Source organism: Macrosteles quadrilineatus, unplaced genomic scaffold (assembly GCF_028750875.1).
Source record: "Macrosteles quadrilineatus isolate MER2022 unplaced genomic scaffold, UCM_ALF_1.0 Scaffold_7__1_contigs__length_78375512, whole genome shotgun sequence".
Classification (NCBI taxonomy): domain Eukaryota; kingdom Metazoa; phylum Arthropoda; class Insecta; order Hemiptera; family Cicadellidae; genus Macrosteles; species Macrosteles quadrilineatus.
The window spans coordinates 54,446,388-54,464,919 of NW_026542600.1; the positions used below are offsets into that span (position 1 = coordinate 54,446,388).

The 18,532-nt window shown below is 31.8% G+C and overlaps 2 protein-coding genes across 6 annotated transcripts in view; one reads left to right on the forward strand and one right to left on the reverse strand.

The window, feature by feature from the left end:
• The window catches only part of LOC128997779 (calcium/calmodulin-dependent protein kinase type 1-like), a 148,807-nt gene extending 132,504 nt beyond the window's left edge, over window positions 1–16,303 (forward strand). For 2 of the 5 annotated variants that reach the window (XM_054423465.1, XM_054423464.1), the window contains 3 exons: window positions 858–945; window positions 4,099–4,246; window positions 11,891–16,303. In XM_054423465.1, the coding sequence (XP_054279440.1) occupies window positions 858–945; window positions 4,099–4,246; window positions 11,891–11,964 (310 nt within the window). In that variant the 3' untranslated portion in view covers window positions 11,965–16,303. Of the gene's footprint in view, window positions 1–857; window positions 946–4,098; window positions 4,247–10,395; window positions 10,520–11,890 lie in introns of all 5 variants that reach the window. The other 3 variants (XM_054423467.1, XM_054423466.1, XR_008491142.1) reach the window with 2 other exon arrangements.
• A 2,050-nt stretch (window positions 16,304–18,353) lies between these two features.
• The window catches only part of LOC128998996 (contactin-like), a 14,649-nt gene continuing 14,470 nt past the window's right edge, over window positions 18,354–18,532 (reverse strand). The window contains exon 12 of the mRNA XM_054425353.1: window positions 18,354–18,373. Coding sequence (XP_054281328.1) covers window positions 18,354–18,373 — 20 coding nt within the window. The remainder of the gene's footprint in view (window positions 18,374–18,532) is intronic.

An 18,532-nucleotide genomic window follows, 5' to 3' on the forward strand; every position in this document is an offset into this window, starting at 1 on the left:
GTTGGTACCATGCTAAACAGTAAACAGCATTAACTAACCTCACTTTTGATCAAATTTGGTTTATTTGACTATGTTGAATCTTACAACTATTGAGCTAGCTTAATTTTAGTAGTTCTGTTAAATGAATTTTAGTGTATATTTGTATTGATACATGCACTGTCGACTTTGACTAGCTTGAAATTAATGGAACTAACAAATTTTTCTTCAAGCTACAAGTCTACATAAACGTTTTAGAGGTCATTCATGATTAAATTAACTGAGGTACCAAGATGTTAAGATAAATAGAATGAAAATAATATTTACAGATTTAAAGAATAGTGTACTTTCTTCTTTACAGGCAGTATAAAACTTAACTTTCAACCATTACATGACTTATCTTTTTCCTCTCATTGTAACTCAAATACTATAAGCACAAACACCGTTTATGTGACAATATATGGTAACGCAGGAGATCTTTTATAACATATGGTTCATTATTACATTACAAATTTTATGCCAGGGATTCGACTTATAGAAGTCCATAGGAAAAACTTTGAGTGATAGACTTAAATTTAAATTTCCACTTGCTAAGATAAAGTGCAGGTTGAATATACCTCGCTTGAACTTTAATTTATGGACAAAAATTTGTTTCTATTCAATTTATAGGTCAACCGTAAAACCATTCTGAGTTTTATTATTTGTTTGAAATTTTTCTTGTTTTTTTTAAGGGAATTGAAAATATTTTAAGAAATCTAAGTTATCAAGTTCAAGTTAGCATGAGTTGGCTGAGTATAACTAAGCTAGGAAATTGCTTATAATAGGGCAACTATATATTCTCTCAAATAATTTATCTGTTTCTTATCACACTTTATTACCAGGATCTCTGGAAATGCAGCAAGCAACAAGAACATCCATGGAACTGTATCCGAACAGCTGAAGAAGAACTTTGCCAAGTCGCGATGGAAGGTTAGTGTTTTTTTTTCTGAATTTTTTGTTTACTTGACTTTTTGAAAGATTTACACTAGCCTGTTTGATGTAGCCACCAAAAATCACCTAATCTTCTATTACGGACTCAGTGGGATCAGATTAGTTACTAGAGTAGACCACGTTAAAATGGTTTAATGAGATTGGAACAATGTTAAACAAAAGCCACTGGTACAATTACAATTTCTTGACCATTTTTATACTGTTTACTCTAGGATATGCACTTTTTTAGCCTCTCGCTACGCTTCATATTCACCAAGACAAATACAATCCTACCCATTTGTTGTTATCCTAGTTTCAAGTGCTTGAATTATATTAGATTACCTTTATTGTTGTTGTCTGTGTTTTTGAGTAGGTAAGATGTTTTGTCACCCTATGCATTTCGCCGGTTTGTGTGGTATCTTCTCAGGGATCTCCTCACCTGAAGATGCCTCACAAACTGGTGAAATGCAAAGGGTGACACAAACATCTTACCTACTCAAAAACACAGACAACAATAATAAAGGTAATTTAATATAATCTTACACAGTGCTACTAATATTCACATAGTACTAATACTTTGAGATTTAACAATAGGTGTCTCATGTCTTTACAATACTTGTGTTGAGGCAGAATGTTGAAAATAGTTATTTGTGCAACTAGTGAGCAAAGTGAGCAATTGCCTCACTCAAGAGAAATCCTTACTCACAAGCCGTAGGCGAGTGAGGAATGGTTTCTCGAGTGAGGCGATTGCACTTTGCACTCGAGTTGCACATTATATTTTTCCTACAGTTACCATAAAACAAATAAATTGGTAAAAAAACGTGCCTTCACGTTGCAAATCTCACTGATGAGCGAATTGGCCACTTTGCTTTCTCAAATCAGTGAGAGAACATGTACATTGTTAGGTAACTGTAGGAAAAACTATATACCAAAGAGGATTGTTGAGACGTCGGTGATTGACTGTGGATTCATTAGTGGATCAGTATTACCTCTGTTGTTGGTTGGATCTAAGCTCTAGTAATTAATTTGATTAGTACTGCCTAACCTCACTAACCTACTCTAACGGCTGTTTATGTATTTTTTTAGATTATCTTTACTGTACTGGATGTAAATCATGAGCCAAATGTGATTGTGATAAATCGGTTATATTGATTATATATTTTAGTTATTATAAATATATCTACCTTGTAAGTCATCAGGTTTAAGTCACCTCAGTATTTGAAGGTAATGTTGCAGAGGAAACAAATGAGAAGCCAATTTATTTTCTTTTGTCCTACCCATTGTGTCTCATGAGGTAGTAAAATGATAACATTTTATTAGGTTTTAAAAACGCTTAAAAAAGGCACTTTGTCTTTGACCTGTATTTTTTATCCACAATGATAAAATTCTAAAGGGATGCTGAATTGTGAATTGCAAATTATTGTTTACATTTATAGAACATTAATTTTAAATAGTTCAGATCAAACTTTATTGTCACAAAAATATTCGTAGAAACAAAAAGCATAGCTGTAAAAACAGGAGGCATTCTAAAATATTTGTAATACAGTAAATATACATTCTACATTCTAAAATTAAAAATAAAATGGTTACTGACAGATTCTGTTTGGATGTCATTGTGTTGTCTATAGTTTAAACATCTACTGCTAAGTATATACACGTTATTTGTTATGTCTTTTTAAAATCAATATATGGTGAGTAGGTGGCACAGTGAGTAGAACTGCAACTGACTGTTGAACCAATGCAGAGATGTCGTGGGTTCGCATCTTTGTGTTGCCGCTAAAATTTACCAATACAATTTATTCCTTTTCTGTGCCGACTTACCGCATACTTTTCTAAACACGTTCCACACACAGGGCAGAGGCCAAATCAATGGGTAGATCCAAGGTTAGAAAACCCACTGGGTGAGGTTCATAATGTCCAAATTTCACAAACTCCAACGTCTAAAATATTAAATAAACAGTGCGTTTCATAACCTCCAAACTTCATAAACTCCAAAACTATAACTTTCAAATAAGCACAGTTTCACAATGTCCAAATTTCACAAACTCCAACGTTAATATATTAAATAAACAGTGCGTTTCATAACCTCCAAATTTCATAAACTCCAAAACTATAACTTTCAAATAATCACCGATTCACAATGTCCAAATTTCACAAACTCCAACGTTTAAATATCAAATAAACAGAGCGGTTCATAACCTCCAAGTTTCATAAGCTCCAACGGTACAGTCTCTGCCAGAAGTCGCTGCAGAGGTTGCCGTGCCATAACAAAAAAACTACTGATGTAATCATCATGAAATTTTAACAGCTATTAGAAAATATACTTATAAAATATATTTATATGTTTTAAAATTTTTCATCGGTAAAAAAAATCTCTTACGATATTTGTAGTGGCTTTTTAATTGAGAGACGGAACAGTTAAGAAACTCAGTGAATTAAAGCTATTAAAAATATAAAAATGTAAATTTGATTTGCACATTGTGTGCTAACACATATTTGAGTCACACAGCTGAGTGTTCTTCAATCATTAAAATGCACGTATAATCAGTAGTTGAGCGCTGGCGAACGGTGCCTGCTATCTGACTGTGGCAACCACTGTAGAGACTTCTGGCCCAGACTGTACCGTTGGAGGTTATGAAATTTGGACATTATGAACCGCACTGTTTATTTGATATCTTAACGTTGGAGTTTGTGAAACTTGGACATTGTGAAACAGTGATTACTTGAATGTTATAGATTTGGAGCTTATGAAATTTGGAGGTTATGAACCGCTCTGTTTATTTAAAATTTAAACGTTGGAGTTTGTGAAACTTGGACATTGTGAACTAGTGATTATTTGAATGTTATAGTTTTGGAGCTTATGACATTTGGACATTATGAAACGCGCTGTTCATTTAATATTTTAAGCGTTGGAGTTTGTGAAATTTGGAGTTTATGAAACGCTCCCAACCCACTAACCTCTTTAAAATTCTCAAAAATGCTTCATGGTCCAAACAGACCAAATAACAAGTTAACAATGTTTTTACCGTAACAATCAAGGCAGGAAGTACGATTGATTTTCAATTGAAATAAACTAATCAAAATCAAACATTGAGTAGGATGTGTGTGTTGTTATGATGTATGATGAGGGGCACAATATGATTCTGTTTGCAGCAACTAATGAATGCTATAACAATGGTTCACAAGATGCAGAGGCTAGCTCTGATTAGTTCTAGTAATATGGATGTTGAGGGTTCTCCTCACAAATGCACTACTATTGAAGAGGAAGCAGAGACCGAGTCCACATCAGAGGTCCAGCAAGGTATCTCCCGCATGGGTATTTCTTGAGTCGAACCAGGCATTTTATTTGTTTATTCCATCTGTATGTTGTCAGTCCTTCAACCTCTAGTTTTAAGTTTGGAGATTCCTTCCTTGCCTTGCATTATTTTCAACTAGTTGCTTTACAAAGGGGGTTTATTCGAGTATACAGTTAATGGTTGTTTGGTTTACTGTTTTTTTTTTAAGTTTGTGATCCTTAATAGCTTTATATTTTTAGTTTATTTTTTGCTTAAAAAATGTTTGCTTTAAATTTGAAAATGCTGTTTGATGTTCCAAATGCAATAAGAGGATGTAACGATTCACATTTGTTAATACATATACATATTAGACTACCGATAATGTAATGGATATAGGCCAGATCTCAGGATTATAGATAATTGTGGAATACTGGAGATAATTTAAAAAAACAAATTTTTGAAATGGTTAAGGTGAGAATACAAAAAGAAATTATATGGAAAAAATAACCATCTATTAAAAAGTCAATTTTCTAATTCATGGAAGAAGGATATAAAATCAGGTATACCTACAGTAAGAAAATAATCAATAGCAAACAGTGGTGGATATAATACCACTGACTGGGACAGGTGGTGACGCCCTGTAATCCAGCTACTAGGAGTTGTGGATATTTATAGGTATGCACTGTGGATGCGATACTCCCTGGTGTGGATTAACGTCCGCACGAGTGAGTACTACGACTATCTGCAGAACTATCCTGATAATTAGACCAATTTGTATATACCAAGGCGAAAATGTGGTTCGGATACCACTATAAATTGTAGGTCCCTTAGTTGCCATTAGCTGTATGGGCTATTAATTAACAGCTGTGTCTAAGGAATATGTCGGCCTTAGTCACTAACAAGACTACAAGATCCAGCCACTCATCCTACACTCATCTCCATTCATACTTGGCTTAAAATACCTGCTTTGTATGGTCGCCATTTCATCGTAAAGTATTAAAGTATTAAAGATTGTAATGGGGCAGAAACTTGTGAAAAATTTTCCCTCTCTCCTTTTTCAAGAATTCTATAGTAATCCTATATAGTGTTAGTTGGTTTTTATACAATGGTAAGCTGGTAAATTCATGACTTCACCACTAGTAACAGATTAGTTTTTATTTCACGAATAAGAGATCTGTGTTGGAATTCCCCCCCAAAAAAAACTTAAGGTACCTAATTAAAAAATACCGTAGCTAACCATTTTACACACACTGTCAAATTTATTAATGTGCAAAGGTAGTTATTACCAACCAATTACAACTGTATAACTACTTATTTGCACCATCAGGGGATTGAATATCACAGCAATATGTAATTACATTACTGTACTGTCTCCAGTGATAGAAATTAAAAAGCCAAGATATCCCGAAACAGCATTGAAAATAATGCCATATCTTGAGCTTTAACATCTCCAGTGAATCTGAAATAATACTAGTTTAATTTTTTATCTCATAATTGTCATTAAAAAACATACAATTGACTACTATACTCATTCACACCTTATTTTAATCTTGTACTTTTTCAAACAAGTCTAACTGTGATATACTTTAGTGTATATTATAATAGAATATTATATAAAATATTAGCAGAGTACCCGTCCTTCGTACGGGGTTGCCGTGAGCATAAAATTGCTCTGCGTTTGTAACAGGGGAGGACACGGTTTGAGAAAATTTGGTTCTTTAAATTGACGGTATGTCAATAATAGATATGGTAGTTTAACACATCTACCATAGCCATAATGTTCAATCACTATACCTAAACAATAGAAAAAATTAAATTATCAAACATTCTCACAATATCACAAATTATTTATTAAATTAAAAACATAAACGTAAATGTAAACAATCCTACTTTAAAAGTTCTATTCGTGTGTCTTCGCTTTTTGTTTCTGCTTAGTTTAGATTAGCTGTTGTCATAAATCCAAATAGAATTAACATGTTGAACCCTATGGGCGCTAACAGGGCTTTTATGCTCATATACTGGGCATTTTCGTATTAATTCAAAAAGTTTTAACTTTTTTAGTTTTAATCAATACATCACTTTGAAGAGGAAATCAAGAGCTTTAAGAAAATATAATATGTTAAAGGCCTACAGTAATAAAAAACAAACAAAAAAGAAAAAATAGCCAAGTCAGACAGAGTTTATATAAAATTGACCCTAATGTTGTTATTTATTTTTATGCATACATTAATAGGTCAAATTAACCCTTATTATCATTAAATTTAAACTTTTTATTTTTTTATACATAATTTACATATTGTATATTATTATATATTATATACATATGGTCGCCATTTCAGAATAAAGTATTAAAAGTATTAAAGCATAATATTTAATACAATAATAATACATAACATAATAATACTAGGCCTATGATAAAAAATATAAAAAATATTGATGCCCAATCTATACTCAGGCTTTGTTCAAAACGGCATTGGCGGTACCCCGACCTATTCTTGTTGGGCATAGGGTTTAATGTGTTAATATTGTTGCACCCTTTTGGTAAACCTTGTAACTTTTTAATACTATTAAATATCATAGATCCAACTTGTTTAGTTGAAAGATCTGGCAAAATTCTTCAGTTCCTTATAACCTCATAACATAACATGGAAACTTTGAACCGCCGTGAGGCATAGCCCTATAGGATTTTCACAACTTTAATAATTATGCCTATGTGTTTCTCAAGACTATCAAGCACCTCTCTGCAAAATTTCAGCTCAATCTGTCCAGTAGTTTTCACGTGATGGAACTTCAGAGTTACACACAAACATCCATACTTTCACTTTCACATTTATAATATTAGTAGGATAAATAACAAAGATAAAACTCATAAGTAGCAACCAACAGGAAGGAATCTCTATGGTGTTGTGCACATTTCCATTTACACACTGTGTATTTCCCTCCAATTTTCCCTGGTTACTGACACAACACGGTTCAGAATTCACAGGTAATTGTAGAGTTGACAAAACAGATATTTATCACTTTTTAGTATTGTTACATCTACTCTTCGCACTAGTTACTATTCTTCACTGGAAAGATTGTTGTAAAATACTATTGTAGTTTTGTTTCACCATTAAGGTATTTTATACACAATATTGGAACGTTGATAACCATAACATTTTACCCATTGAGTGTAATTGATTGTTTTGGTATGAAGAGAAATCTTTAAAATAACATTGAGGAATTGTTCACATATCCTAGAGATTAAAAGTTATATTTGGAAACACATACATTCTAAGTATCCTTGGTTGATACACTTTGAGGTTTCTGAGCAGTTCATTGATCATGACTTTGGAACTGTGTTATCAGTAGAGCCTTGAATTACCTTGAATTACTTGATTAAAATAATGCAATCATCACCCAAAGATGCTTAGGAGAGTGTATAACAGGCATAATTCTTCTTTCTCTTGGCAGTTTTCAAGATCTTTAAAGGATATCTCTGGTAGGTTCAAATCTAGATAGAAAAGTACAATGGCCTTTCTTCAGCTCTCAACATACTGTATAATATTTAAAGCCAATTATAAGATCATAATCATTGCTCATGGGAAGAGGAGGTAAATGAAAGGGTTTCAATAGTTACAGAGATAAGCCAATCTTAAAATTTAGCTGAAACATCGACAAACTTCTGAACAAGCTTCTAATCAAATTATGCTAACCTTAGACACAGTTCTTCTTGCTCTGAAGTGGATGGAAAGATTGTTAGCTGTAAAACTTGTAACTAAATCCTAAAACTTGTAACTAAATCCACCTCAGAGGTATGTAGAAACTCTGGAAAGGATTGAGTTTTTTTTTTTTTTTTTTTTTTTTTTTTTTAGCTGGATAAAGGATCAAATTTTATTATTCAAGATTAGATCATGACAGCACTCAAACAAAAGAGTCAAGCAACAGCCCTCGGGAATCCAAGAAAACACTCTTTATTGAAGTAAAAGCCAGGATTTTAAACACAGTAAAATTGTTTGATTAAATCTATTGAGGTGTTGAAGTAATTGATAATGCATTCAGCAGTTTTTAAAAATCGCTGCAGATTCATGGTTCAGTAAACAGACTGTAAATACCTCTTTAAACATTTTCAACAAAATTTTTTATAGATCCAAAAATCAAGTTTGTATTTTTAATACACAAATACAATCATCCAAAGGCGGTTGGTTACTCTAAACCACTGGCTCTCATCAGATCCTTGGAAATGTGCACACGATCCCTGATAATGATTTTTATCCGCAAGCTTTTTATGTGGTGCTCGTTTGGCAGCGGCTGATTGTATGCATTCCTACTCTGATCAGAATTTCGTTTTTTGGTATTTTTTGCTTTAGGGTTCAGGATTTTAGGCATTTGTGGTGAGCATTTGTGGTATTTTGTTACATAGTTATATGTTATGTTATCTTGCTTAACGATGGATGCTGGAAGATACAGAATGTACTTTGTTTTAAATGTTCATAGTCACACAGAATCAAGCTGTTTGAATGGGACTGCTTTTTAAATGGCAAATGTGATATACATTGCAACTGAATGTATTTTAGAATTAGTTTTCATTAATTTATTATTCGTTTTCTGTTACTTTGTGGTTTGTGCAGGAGCTGAACTGTATTTTGTCAAGTTTTGTATTTTTGTCTCTCACAGGCTTTTTGTCAGAAATTGACCTCTATGTTACTTAAATTTTTACCTACAGAGAAAAATTATATTTTTTGCAAATCATATCCATCTTTTTACTATAACTATTAACACTGCAATGGTCGCGCTTTTCTACTGTTTGTGTAAATTACAATTGAATAACATTTTTTTTTTGTCTAGGTGTACTTGTAGATCAAAATTTTCTAATGGGTGGAAGGTTATTAGTCCCATGTCAATGTAACATATAAGAAATTTAAGATAGGCAAATGGTAGTTTGATGGACATTTAAATCAAGAGTCTGCTAGCAAAACCATAAATACACAATTGGATTAATACTGTGTGGTTATTGTTGTTTTGTGCAACCATTGCTGTGTTAATATTAAAAAAAATTATTTAAAGTGCCCAAATAATATTTTTCAATGTGATTGGAGAGTGACTGCATGGAAGTTAACACTTAGAACCACTGTTGTTTTATTGAGCTGACTCAAGACATACGTATCAAAGAGTTTCTGATACTTTTAATTGCTCATAAATGTTCAGTTATTGAGCCCATTGTCTGTTAAGATTGTGCCATTTAGTTCCATGCAATTTTGGTCCAGTTTATTGTTTCATCTGCAAAATCAAGGCAGCTTTAGGTTTTAGTTGGTTGTTTTTTAATTTGTAATTGTCAATTTGTATAACCATAAGATGAGTAAATTAATTTATTCTTATGGATGATTAGTGATAGTACCAATTAAGAGGAGTTAATAACCCCAATTATTCACAGTTAGAGTTAGTAATGGGGATTCAGTAGTAAAATGACTTAAAAATGAAGTGTTTTCTTTTCTAAATACAGCAAAACGTGACATTATTTAACATACAGTCTGTATATTCAAATGCAATAGAGTCTCGGTTATCCAACCTTTAGAACCCTCCTTGTGAACAATGGAGTACCCTGAGGTGACGTGTTATTGCTCTGTGGCATGATAGTACATCATAGCAGGTTCGTTGAAGATATTTACTTGTATTGCCCGGACTGTACTAAAAAACGCTTCAGGTCTCTGCACTTTACTGTATTTTTTTGTTTTCACATGCTTCATATAACATACAGTTCTTCAACTACTCAATTTGTACTTTTTTGTTTTCACATGTAACATATAACATACAATCCTTCAACTACTCATACCTGCATACCTGCTACTTTCTCATGTTTTAGTCTCAGTGCAAAGGGTTACCTTTAGTTAAATGGAAGTGTATCGCCAAAATTTTACTTCTAAAGAGACTGAATGATTTTGTAGCTAGAAAGGCAATCAAAACTTGTTCATAATTTTAAATATAAAAAAAATTAAATGTACTTACCACGTAGTACCACAATGTCTAGGCAAGTAAAAAAAATTCTATTATTTTGATTATTTTCTTTGCTATGCAACCTTTCCGCTACTGTGACACTTTTGCTGCCGGTTTAGGTTGGATATTCAAGACTCTATCTCATAAACCTAATTTTAAGCTACGAACTAACATTCAATATGTCCTTGACCTTTCCTTGTAGGTTTTCAGGCCACAGGAGGACGTCACACATAATGAAAGCACATGACTTTTTATCTAACTGTTTGTACAGCAACTTCTCACTTCTACTTGTTAATGTATTTGTCAGCTGTTCATCTGGAAACAAAGTAATCATGTTTGGCAATCAATATTATTTAACTATTCTATGAATTTTTTAATTGTTGTTATTAACTAGCTTAACATTATTTGTAAAACATTTCCATTTGTGTATTATGCTGGAAGCCATGCTTTACAAATGCAAAGTATTGTATTCAGTGGATTAGTCAGTTTTGCACTTGGTGAATTATGTTGTCCATGTCCATCCTTATTATAAATAAAGACTATAAAACCTTTTTTATCATTTAACTATAATGCTAATTATTCTTGAAAAATTTTAAAATGAGCATAGCAAGAAATCATTTTTCTAAGAGGGTTGTCCAAATGCACTTATCATATTTAACAATTCTTAGAACAAATTTTGAAACTTAGAAACCCTCTTTATTGGTAAAAACAGAATTTGTGCTTGGAAAATGGGCTTTTAGCCTTAATGCCACTGGAATATTATTCCCTATTGTATATCATCAATGAAAAAGGTACATGAAAGTGTAGGGTGGAAGCCATTAGATAATGTTTTCAATAACTACTTTAGAAAAGGTGTAATGACTAACCAATGATTTAAAAAAAAGACTACGGATAGCATAGCTGTACAGTGCAGTCGCGAACAGCTCCAAATATTGCCTAACTTAGGGGATCGTTTGGGCCGATGGAGGTTTCATAGACCTTCTATTGAAGGGATTGTCTTTTCAACCACTTCACATTTTAGCATGCATTTCTTTCTATTATAAGTCATTGCCAAAAGAACATCTAGCCTCACAAATTGGCTGAACACAAAACAAATGCAGCAGGGTGTTAGTATGGAACTTTATCACTCTCTAGTGAGTGCAGGGTGTTAGTGAGGAACTTTATCACTCTCCAGTGAATTCAGGGTGTTAGTGGGGATTCATAGCACTCTCCCAGGGTGTTAGTGGGGATTCATTGCACTCTCCAGTAAGTGCAGGGTGTTAGTGGGGAACTTAATCACTCTCTAGTGAGTGCATGATGTTAGTGGGGATTCATAGCACTCTCCAGTGAGTACAGGGTGTTAGTGGGGATTAATAGCACTCTCCAGTGAGTGCAGGGTGTTAGTGGGGAACTTAATCACTCTCTAGTGAGTGCATGATGTTAGTGGGGATTCATAGCACTCTCCAGTGAGTGCAGGGTGTTAGTGGGGAACTTTATCACTCTCCAGTGAGTTCAGGGTGTTAGTGGGGATTCATAGCACTCTCCAGTGAGTGCAGGGTGTTAATGGGGATTCATAGCTTTTTCCAGTGAGTGCAGGGCTAAAGAGCAGGTAAAGAGCTAGAGTATTAAACTGAGATTGCAATATGTGTCTAAAGTAATTTAATTTCTGACTTTATCCATTCCTTGAGTGTAGATATAATATTTCTGTTTGTTTGCAGCAAGCCTATCATGCGACCACCGTGATACGCAAGATGCAGCAAATGGCGCTCAGCAGTGGCGCTGCCGGCAGTAACCCCTAGGTCTCCAGACTCTCCTACAATTTTGTTATTTATTTTTAGTTCTGTATTAGACTGTAAGTTATTTTTAAAGCATTTTAGAGGACGAGGTCTTGTTGATGACGACTTTTCTTGACAACTTGTGACTTAAACGTCACATTTAGTTTCACAAGAAATATTGACTATGAGATAAAATGTTGAATAAATAATTACTTTTGTTAGTTCATTGACCCCTCTAATGTTGACGAGGAAAACAAGTTTGTATGTTTTGAATTATTCTCTCCTAATTTTGACATCTACTTCTGAGGTGGTTTCAAAAATATAAGATGTTTACAAAATAATAAATGAGCTTGTAAATAAATAGTGCATAGCTCTTTAACAATCTTTTTTTAAATTGTATTCTTAAAAAAATAAATTCAATTTTAGTTCAAATATGGTAACCCATTAATTATTAACAAATTAATATCCTTTTTGTTAAAAGTTAGTTGTTTTTTTTAACTCATGAGTTTTCAAATTTTTCATATTGTATATGTATTACCACATATACAATACCTGCATGCTGATACTGTTTCAGTTACTATCATTGACACTAGGTTGGTTACATGCCAACTGTAATTACCGTAGTTACTTAGTAATTACCTTTTTCAAGAGCAATTTTTTGCTCTGCCTCATATCCCACACTGTCTTATAGTGTGTGAACTTTTTTGTTGTTTAAGACCAATATTTTTATTATTTACAATTTTACTCAGAATATTAACAAAAAAGTATGTTCTTTTTATAAAACGAATGAAACTATCAAATTTGTCAAATGACGACAGAACTTACGATGGCGGTGCTATAAATAAATTGATTACCTGTTTTTTTTTTTACTATTGCATATTAATAAAATATTTTCCTTTGTATCTAAAATAATCAAGTACAGTATGCAGATTACAGTGTGTTATAGTCAAAGACATTTGAACGCTTCAGTTTCTACTCTAAAGCTACATACTTTTGCTAAATCCTCCAAGATTTTGTATTTTTAATTGTTTCCAAGCTCACTAACAAGAGAGATTATCACCCTACAATCTGTTGAAGTCTCCTTGGACTAATCGAGTCTTCAAACAAGCAAATAAATTTAATCCACTAGTACTAGCCTGTATTTTTTTCATATTTCTGACAAGCATATTGAAATTAGTAATAAAAATTACATAATGTAATTTCATATTCAAATCCCATTTAAAATTTCTTTTCATCTTTGGGATGGAAACTAAATCTTACTACGATACGTGAATAGGGGAATGGAGATGGCAATAGAGCCAAGAGCCTTGATTTATCCATACAATAAGTGAGCTTATGATTTGTTTTATCAGCTGATCCATGAGTCACCAAAGCTTAATGATTTTTATTGGTTTTTGTCTGTTCACCTCTCATTTATCGTCTTTTGTGGACTAGAGTTATGATGTTGATTTATAAACTTGACATTTTGCATGAATTTACTCACATAATAGTTAAAGTAACAGAAAATATATTGGAATTATCAAAGAAAATTGTTTATATATTTCATTGGAAAACTGAATGTCCGTGTTAATATTTCTAAGTCGTCATCTAGAAATACAATTCCTCAAAATTTTTATTGTACTATATGTAATCATGTAACCACAAAATATATAATAGATCATTTTAAAACTATTCCTACAAATTATCGGAGTAGTGATGGTTCTCAAAATTGTTTACAGTGTACAAGTAAAATTATTATAGTGTATTAGTCATTATATTCTGTCCATATTCACCGTCAACATAATCTGTAGTAAATAATTCCAAATAAAGCTAATACTTATTTTTTTGTACATACCGAAATAACTTATAATGATCCAAACATGATGTACATGTATTGATTTTAAATCAAAGTATATTAAAGGTTTGAAATGTAATTAATCCAAATATTAATACACACGTACGTACAGGTACGTGTGTATGCATACATATTTTTATATCGCAATAGCTTTAAAAATTTAGCACATTATTGAAGCTTTTAAAGTCTATTTAGAAAGTTGTGTAAGGGTAGTAATTGAATGATCGTTACAGACTACCCAGAGACTTCAGTGTGTTAACTGAAAGATAATAAACAATATTTGAACAGAGCTATGACATTTTATTTTTTATAAATTTTAATGCCGATTCCTTTGTCTTGTTTTTTGCTATCATAGCAACAAGACAAATTTATATGGTGTTCTACTTTGATTTTGAAATAAAACTTTTGGTCCATAGTGTTTTCAGAGATCTTGTACGATTTATTTGGGTTATAAAACGTTGCCTATCATCTACATTTATGTTTGGCCAAATGCAAAGACTTTAACAGTTTTACAAACCTTGACACTCATGATAGTTAGTATGCCACAACTCATTGATAAAGATTGGCCGTCCCGGAGTGTTATACTGTTTGTTCAAAACAACTTGGTATCTCACTTTAAAGTGGCTGAGGATATTGATGATGTATATAATTTATCCTTTTTTGTAACATGTGATAAGCAAATTTGTGAGGTTTCAATACATATTTTTTTACATTTTTGAATTATTTCTTAAGTCCAAACATTTGTGAATTAAGCAAAAGACTGTGTATTAATTGCATTTGTAAATATCTGTTTGGGTCTATATCTATGTTGTAATTGTAATTTGTCTATGGATCTTTTTTAATTGTGATTTTCATGATGTTGAAATGTTTAGTGTTCAAGTCCAAAAAGAAATTAAACATACCTCCTGTATTACCAAAAACTTAATACTCTTTCAAAACACATCACTTTTATTAACTTAAAGTATATATATTTAGCATCAAAACTGTACATCAAAACGGCCTATGGCAACTAATAAATTAAAAATTAATTTCATGTGATGATTAAAAATGAAAATAATTTAATGGGTGTTACACATCAATGTCCAACGGTAATTAAACAAAAATAAGCTCCAAAGTAGATTGAATCAAATGTATTCAGATGGAATCCTTACTAAAATAAATCAAGACTTAACTAAATCTGTTAGATATTATTTTAAATACAAATTTCTCAAGTAATGATTGTATTGATTGTCGTTTAAATTAATATTGCAATTGACCACAGCCAAGGTAAGTCTATCAAATGTTCTAATTTTTTTTACAAATTTACAAGGCCTAGCCAGTGTTTACAACTGAAAGTCCCATTACAGTGAAATTCTTAAAGTTTTGATTCTACCCATGATCCTATCTTCAATTTCATACTGCCTCCAGTTATAATACAAAAAACGAATTCACTTCAGTAGGAATCAAAGAAAAAAAATATAAATATACATCGTAATTACTGTGAACTATTAAGTGTTTTGTTTAAACTTTGTTGTGGACAATGTTGCTTATAAATGTTATAACCAACTGTAATCCTCTCGTATCTTGCTACTAGGACACTTAGCAATCTTTAAGTTGATTAATGTGTTTGAGCGAAAACAAATTCTTTAGAAAAGCCGTTCATATCTCATAGTTTGTAATCGTATCGAAGTATCTCTCTAGGTACTACACGATCGGTTTCTTGCGTTAGGACATATAAATGCTCATATTTATCTAACACTTATAGCTTGTCTTGTATTTATCTGCAAATTGTAATTCATAACGGTTCGATTAGTCAATTTGTACATAGCTTGATCAATGTAATGGTGATGTGATGGACTAGAAACACGCATCAGTCTATGTACATAGTAGTGGTGCCCGCTTGTTATCTCATGTACATATGTACAAATATTCGTGTACATATTTCTATCAATGTTACATCGTCTGATACTAAACTCTGTTGTTGAGTCTGTTCTATATCCCGTTACGAGATTTACAATTTTATCTACTGTTGTATCTATGAAAAATGTAGTGTTTTAAAATCTCTCGATATATTTATACCCTGTACTCCGTACGTATTTAAAATATTATATACTAGACTCGCTCGAGTATGTCACTTGAGTATTCGGTTCTTTCTTTTTGGACACTGGAATTTGTTGAACGGTGGTAACTATGGGTTGACCATTCCTCTTCTTCATCGGTATTGTTTACGTATCTGTGTAAATTATGTGTTTTGGACGTTTTGCTACATTGTTGTTAAGTGTGGTACTCTGTGATACCATCTGGTTATCTTATCTTTTGTATGCTGATTGTGTAACCTCTGCCATACTTTTCTTCCTGATAATGTTTAACCTATTTTTATACACCTCTTCAATAGTAGCTATGTCTTATCAAATTTGCTATTGTATGGTTGACAGTTTTAAGGAGGTTGAAAATCAGAGTATTCTTGGTCAAAAAATTGTTTGGTTTTGGAAAAGTGTGTGTTATTGAGTAACTGAATAACAAATTCATGATTATTACACAAATATGTTGTTTCATTTTTCCTCAAAGTCCATTGTTTAGTGCAATATAAAATGCAAGTTAGTATATTACGTTGCTAGTCTGGAAAATAAGTGTGTACCGTACTAGTATGGTTGTTCCCACGACCAAGGTAAACACATTTTGGACGAGTGACATACAATATTTTTGGCTATACTATAAAATAACCTAACAATAAAAAACTGTACAAATCTGTTATATATTCCCACTGACTAAAGGGCTTAACAATCACTACTCATAACGTCTAAGATAGGTTATGTTTTTGTTTGTACTCATAACCACTGATTATGATGCAATGACTTATTGTACCTGAACCACGCATTGCACCACTCTTTTTATAATCAGCTGGTGTCCGGTAAAAATTCATTACAGTACAGTAATACGTAATGAATCCCCATTTTATTTAGCAGGCGGCAAACAGCTATTTTCCGGACTTAATTCATCTGTGGAAAATCCATTGAAACAGTTTAGTGTGGTGAAAACAAAATAATTTACCTATGACCGTTTTTTTTTTTTACTAGCCTTTTCAATTCAGTTTTTAGAACCAAAAATATTTACTTTACCACACTGTTAACTTACTTCACAGCACTAGTGTAGTAACAAACCAATGGTAGTTCAAGGATCGAGAGAAAAAAAGTAAAATTGTAATGCATTGAATGTAGCTATTGCCAAACAAATGTGGTTGGGCGAATTTTACATAAAATTTGACATAGATAAATTTGACTAAATGTGAAGGTTACGCTTCTCAATAAGTGTTACTTTGTAAATGAATGCAAGAAACGATATTATATTTGGAATGATGGATTATTCAATTCAGCAACTCGATTTATCATTTTATTGTCAATTTATAAAACTAAAATATATAATATAACTAATAATATAAGATGGACGGCATACAGGCAGCTGGTGTATTAAACAGCAACATTTACAATATCAATACAAAAAATACAAAACAACACTACAACATTGTTTACAAAATAAAATGTAAAACACAATTTGTTCACATTGAGATAACATCACATAACATTTACAGTCCAAGTTATATTCAACCAGAGATTCATATTTTTACAGTAAAATGAAGTGTAAAGATGTTGATTACACAACATATTTTGCTAAGTTGAAATTCTATTATAAGTAATAAATACATATGTCAATTTCATACTGCCTCCAGTTATAATACAAAAAACGAATTCACTTCACAGTTTAATATAATCTTATATATATTAATATATTAATATTGTATATATTATATATTATATATATTAGGAAATCAATCAAGGAATAAAAATTTAAAAGTGAAAACTGAGTCAATTCCAGGTTGAAAGTAAAATAAAACGTGGTAAAAGTAAAATGAGTTGGCAATATTGTAAAGTGTACTTAACTCATACAAAATAATCACTTGTCTTTAATAGAATAGAATAGAGTAACAAACTAATATATTTGAATATTTTCATTTTGTGATACTCACAAAGATTTTTGCATGATACAACTTTTAGGTTACCTGTACACCCTGTACCGTTATTATGACAATTTTCTTGCTGATCTTATATCATGAGCTTTGACTGCATTATTCATTTTATTTGGAATTGACTTGTTTCCTAAAAATAATGATAAAAAACACGAGAAATATAAATCTGTTAAAAAATTATTAAAGCCAAAGCAGTACAAATAACATATATAAAAATAATTTAGAATTGTGATAAGATGTTACAACTTACAACAAGGATTATTGGTTAATAAAAAGGACGGAAAGTCTGTGCAATGCACTTTTGTAACACCCTGTAAATAATTTTAAGTACGTTTGGATTGGCATGATGCGATGAAAACAGTTTGAAAAAGAATATCTGGTTCAGGCACTTTGGATATTTGCTATGGTATACATAATTATGTAAATTATATTATGCTATCTATATATTATGTTAAACTCTCAACTACTGCTATTTCTTTATAAAAATATTTATATTGGTCTCCTATGTAAACAAATGCTTTTATACTACATTAAAAGCTAGAATATAAATATATACTGTGCAAACACCATTAAGTGCAGGAATGAACATCTGAATCATTCACAAATTTATAAATCTGTCCTTTTTAATAGTTACAAGCATTGATAAAATTAGAAACATTTGACAAACATATTTTTGCTTAGAATTTAGCAAATTGAGTTTGAAAAAGAGAATATGGAAGACCAGAACCTGAAAGAGTTCCGTTTTTAC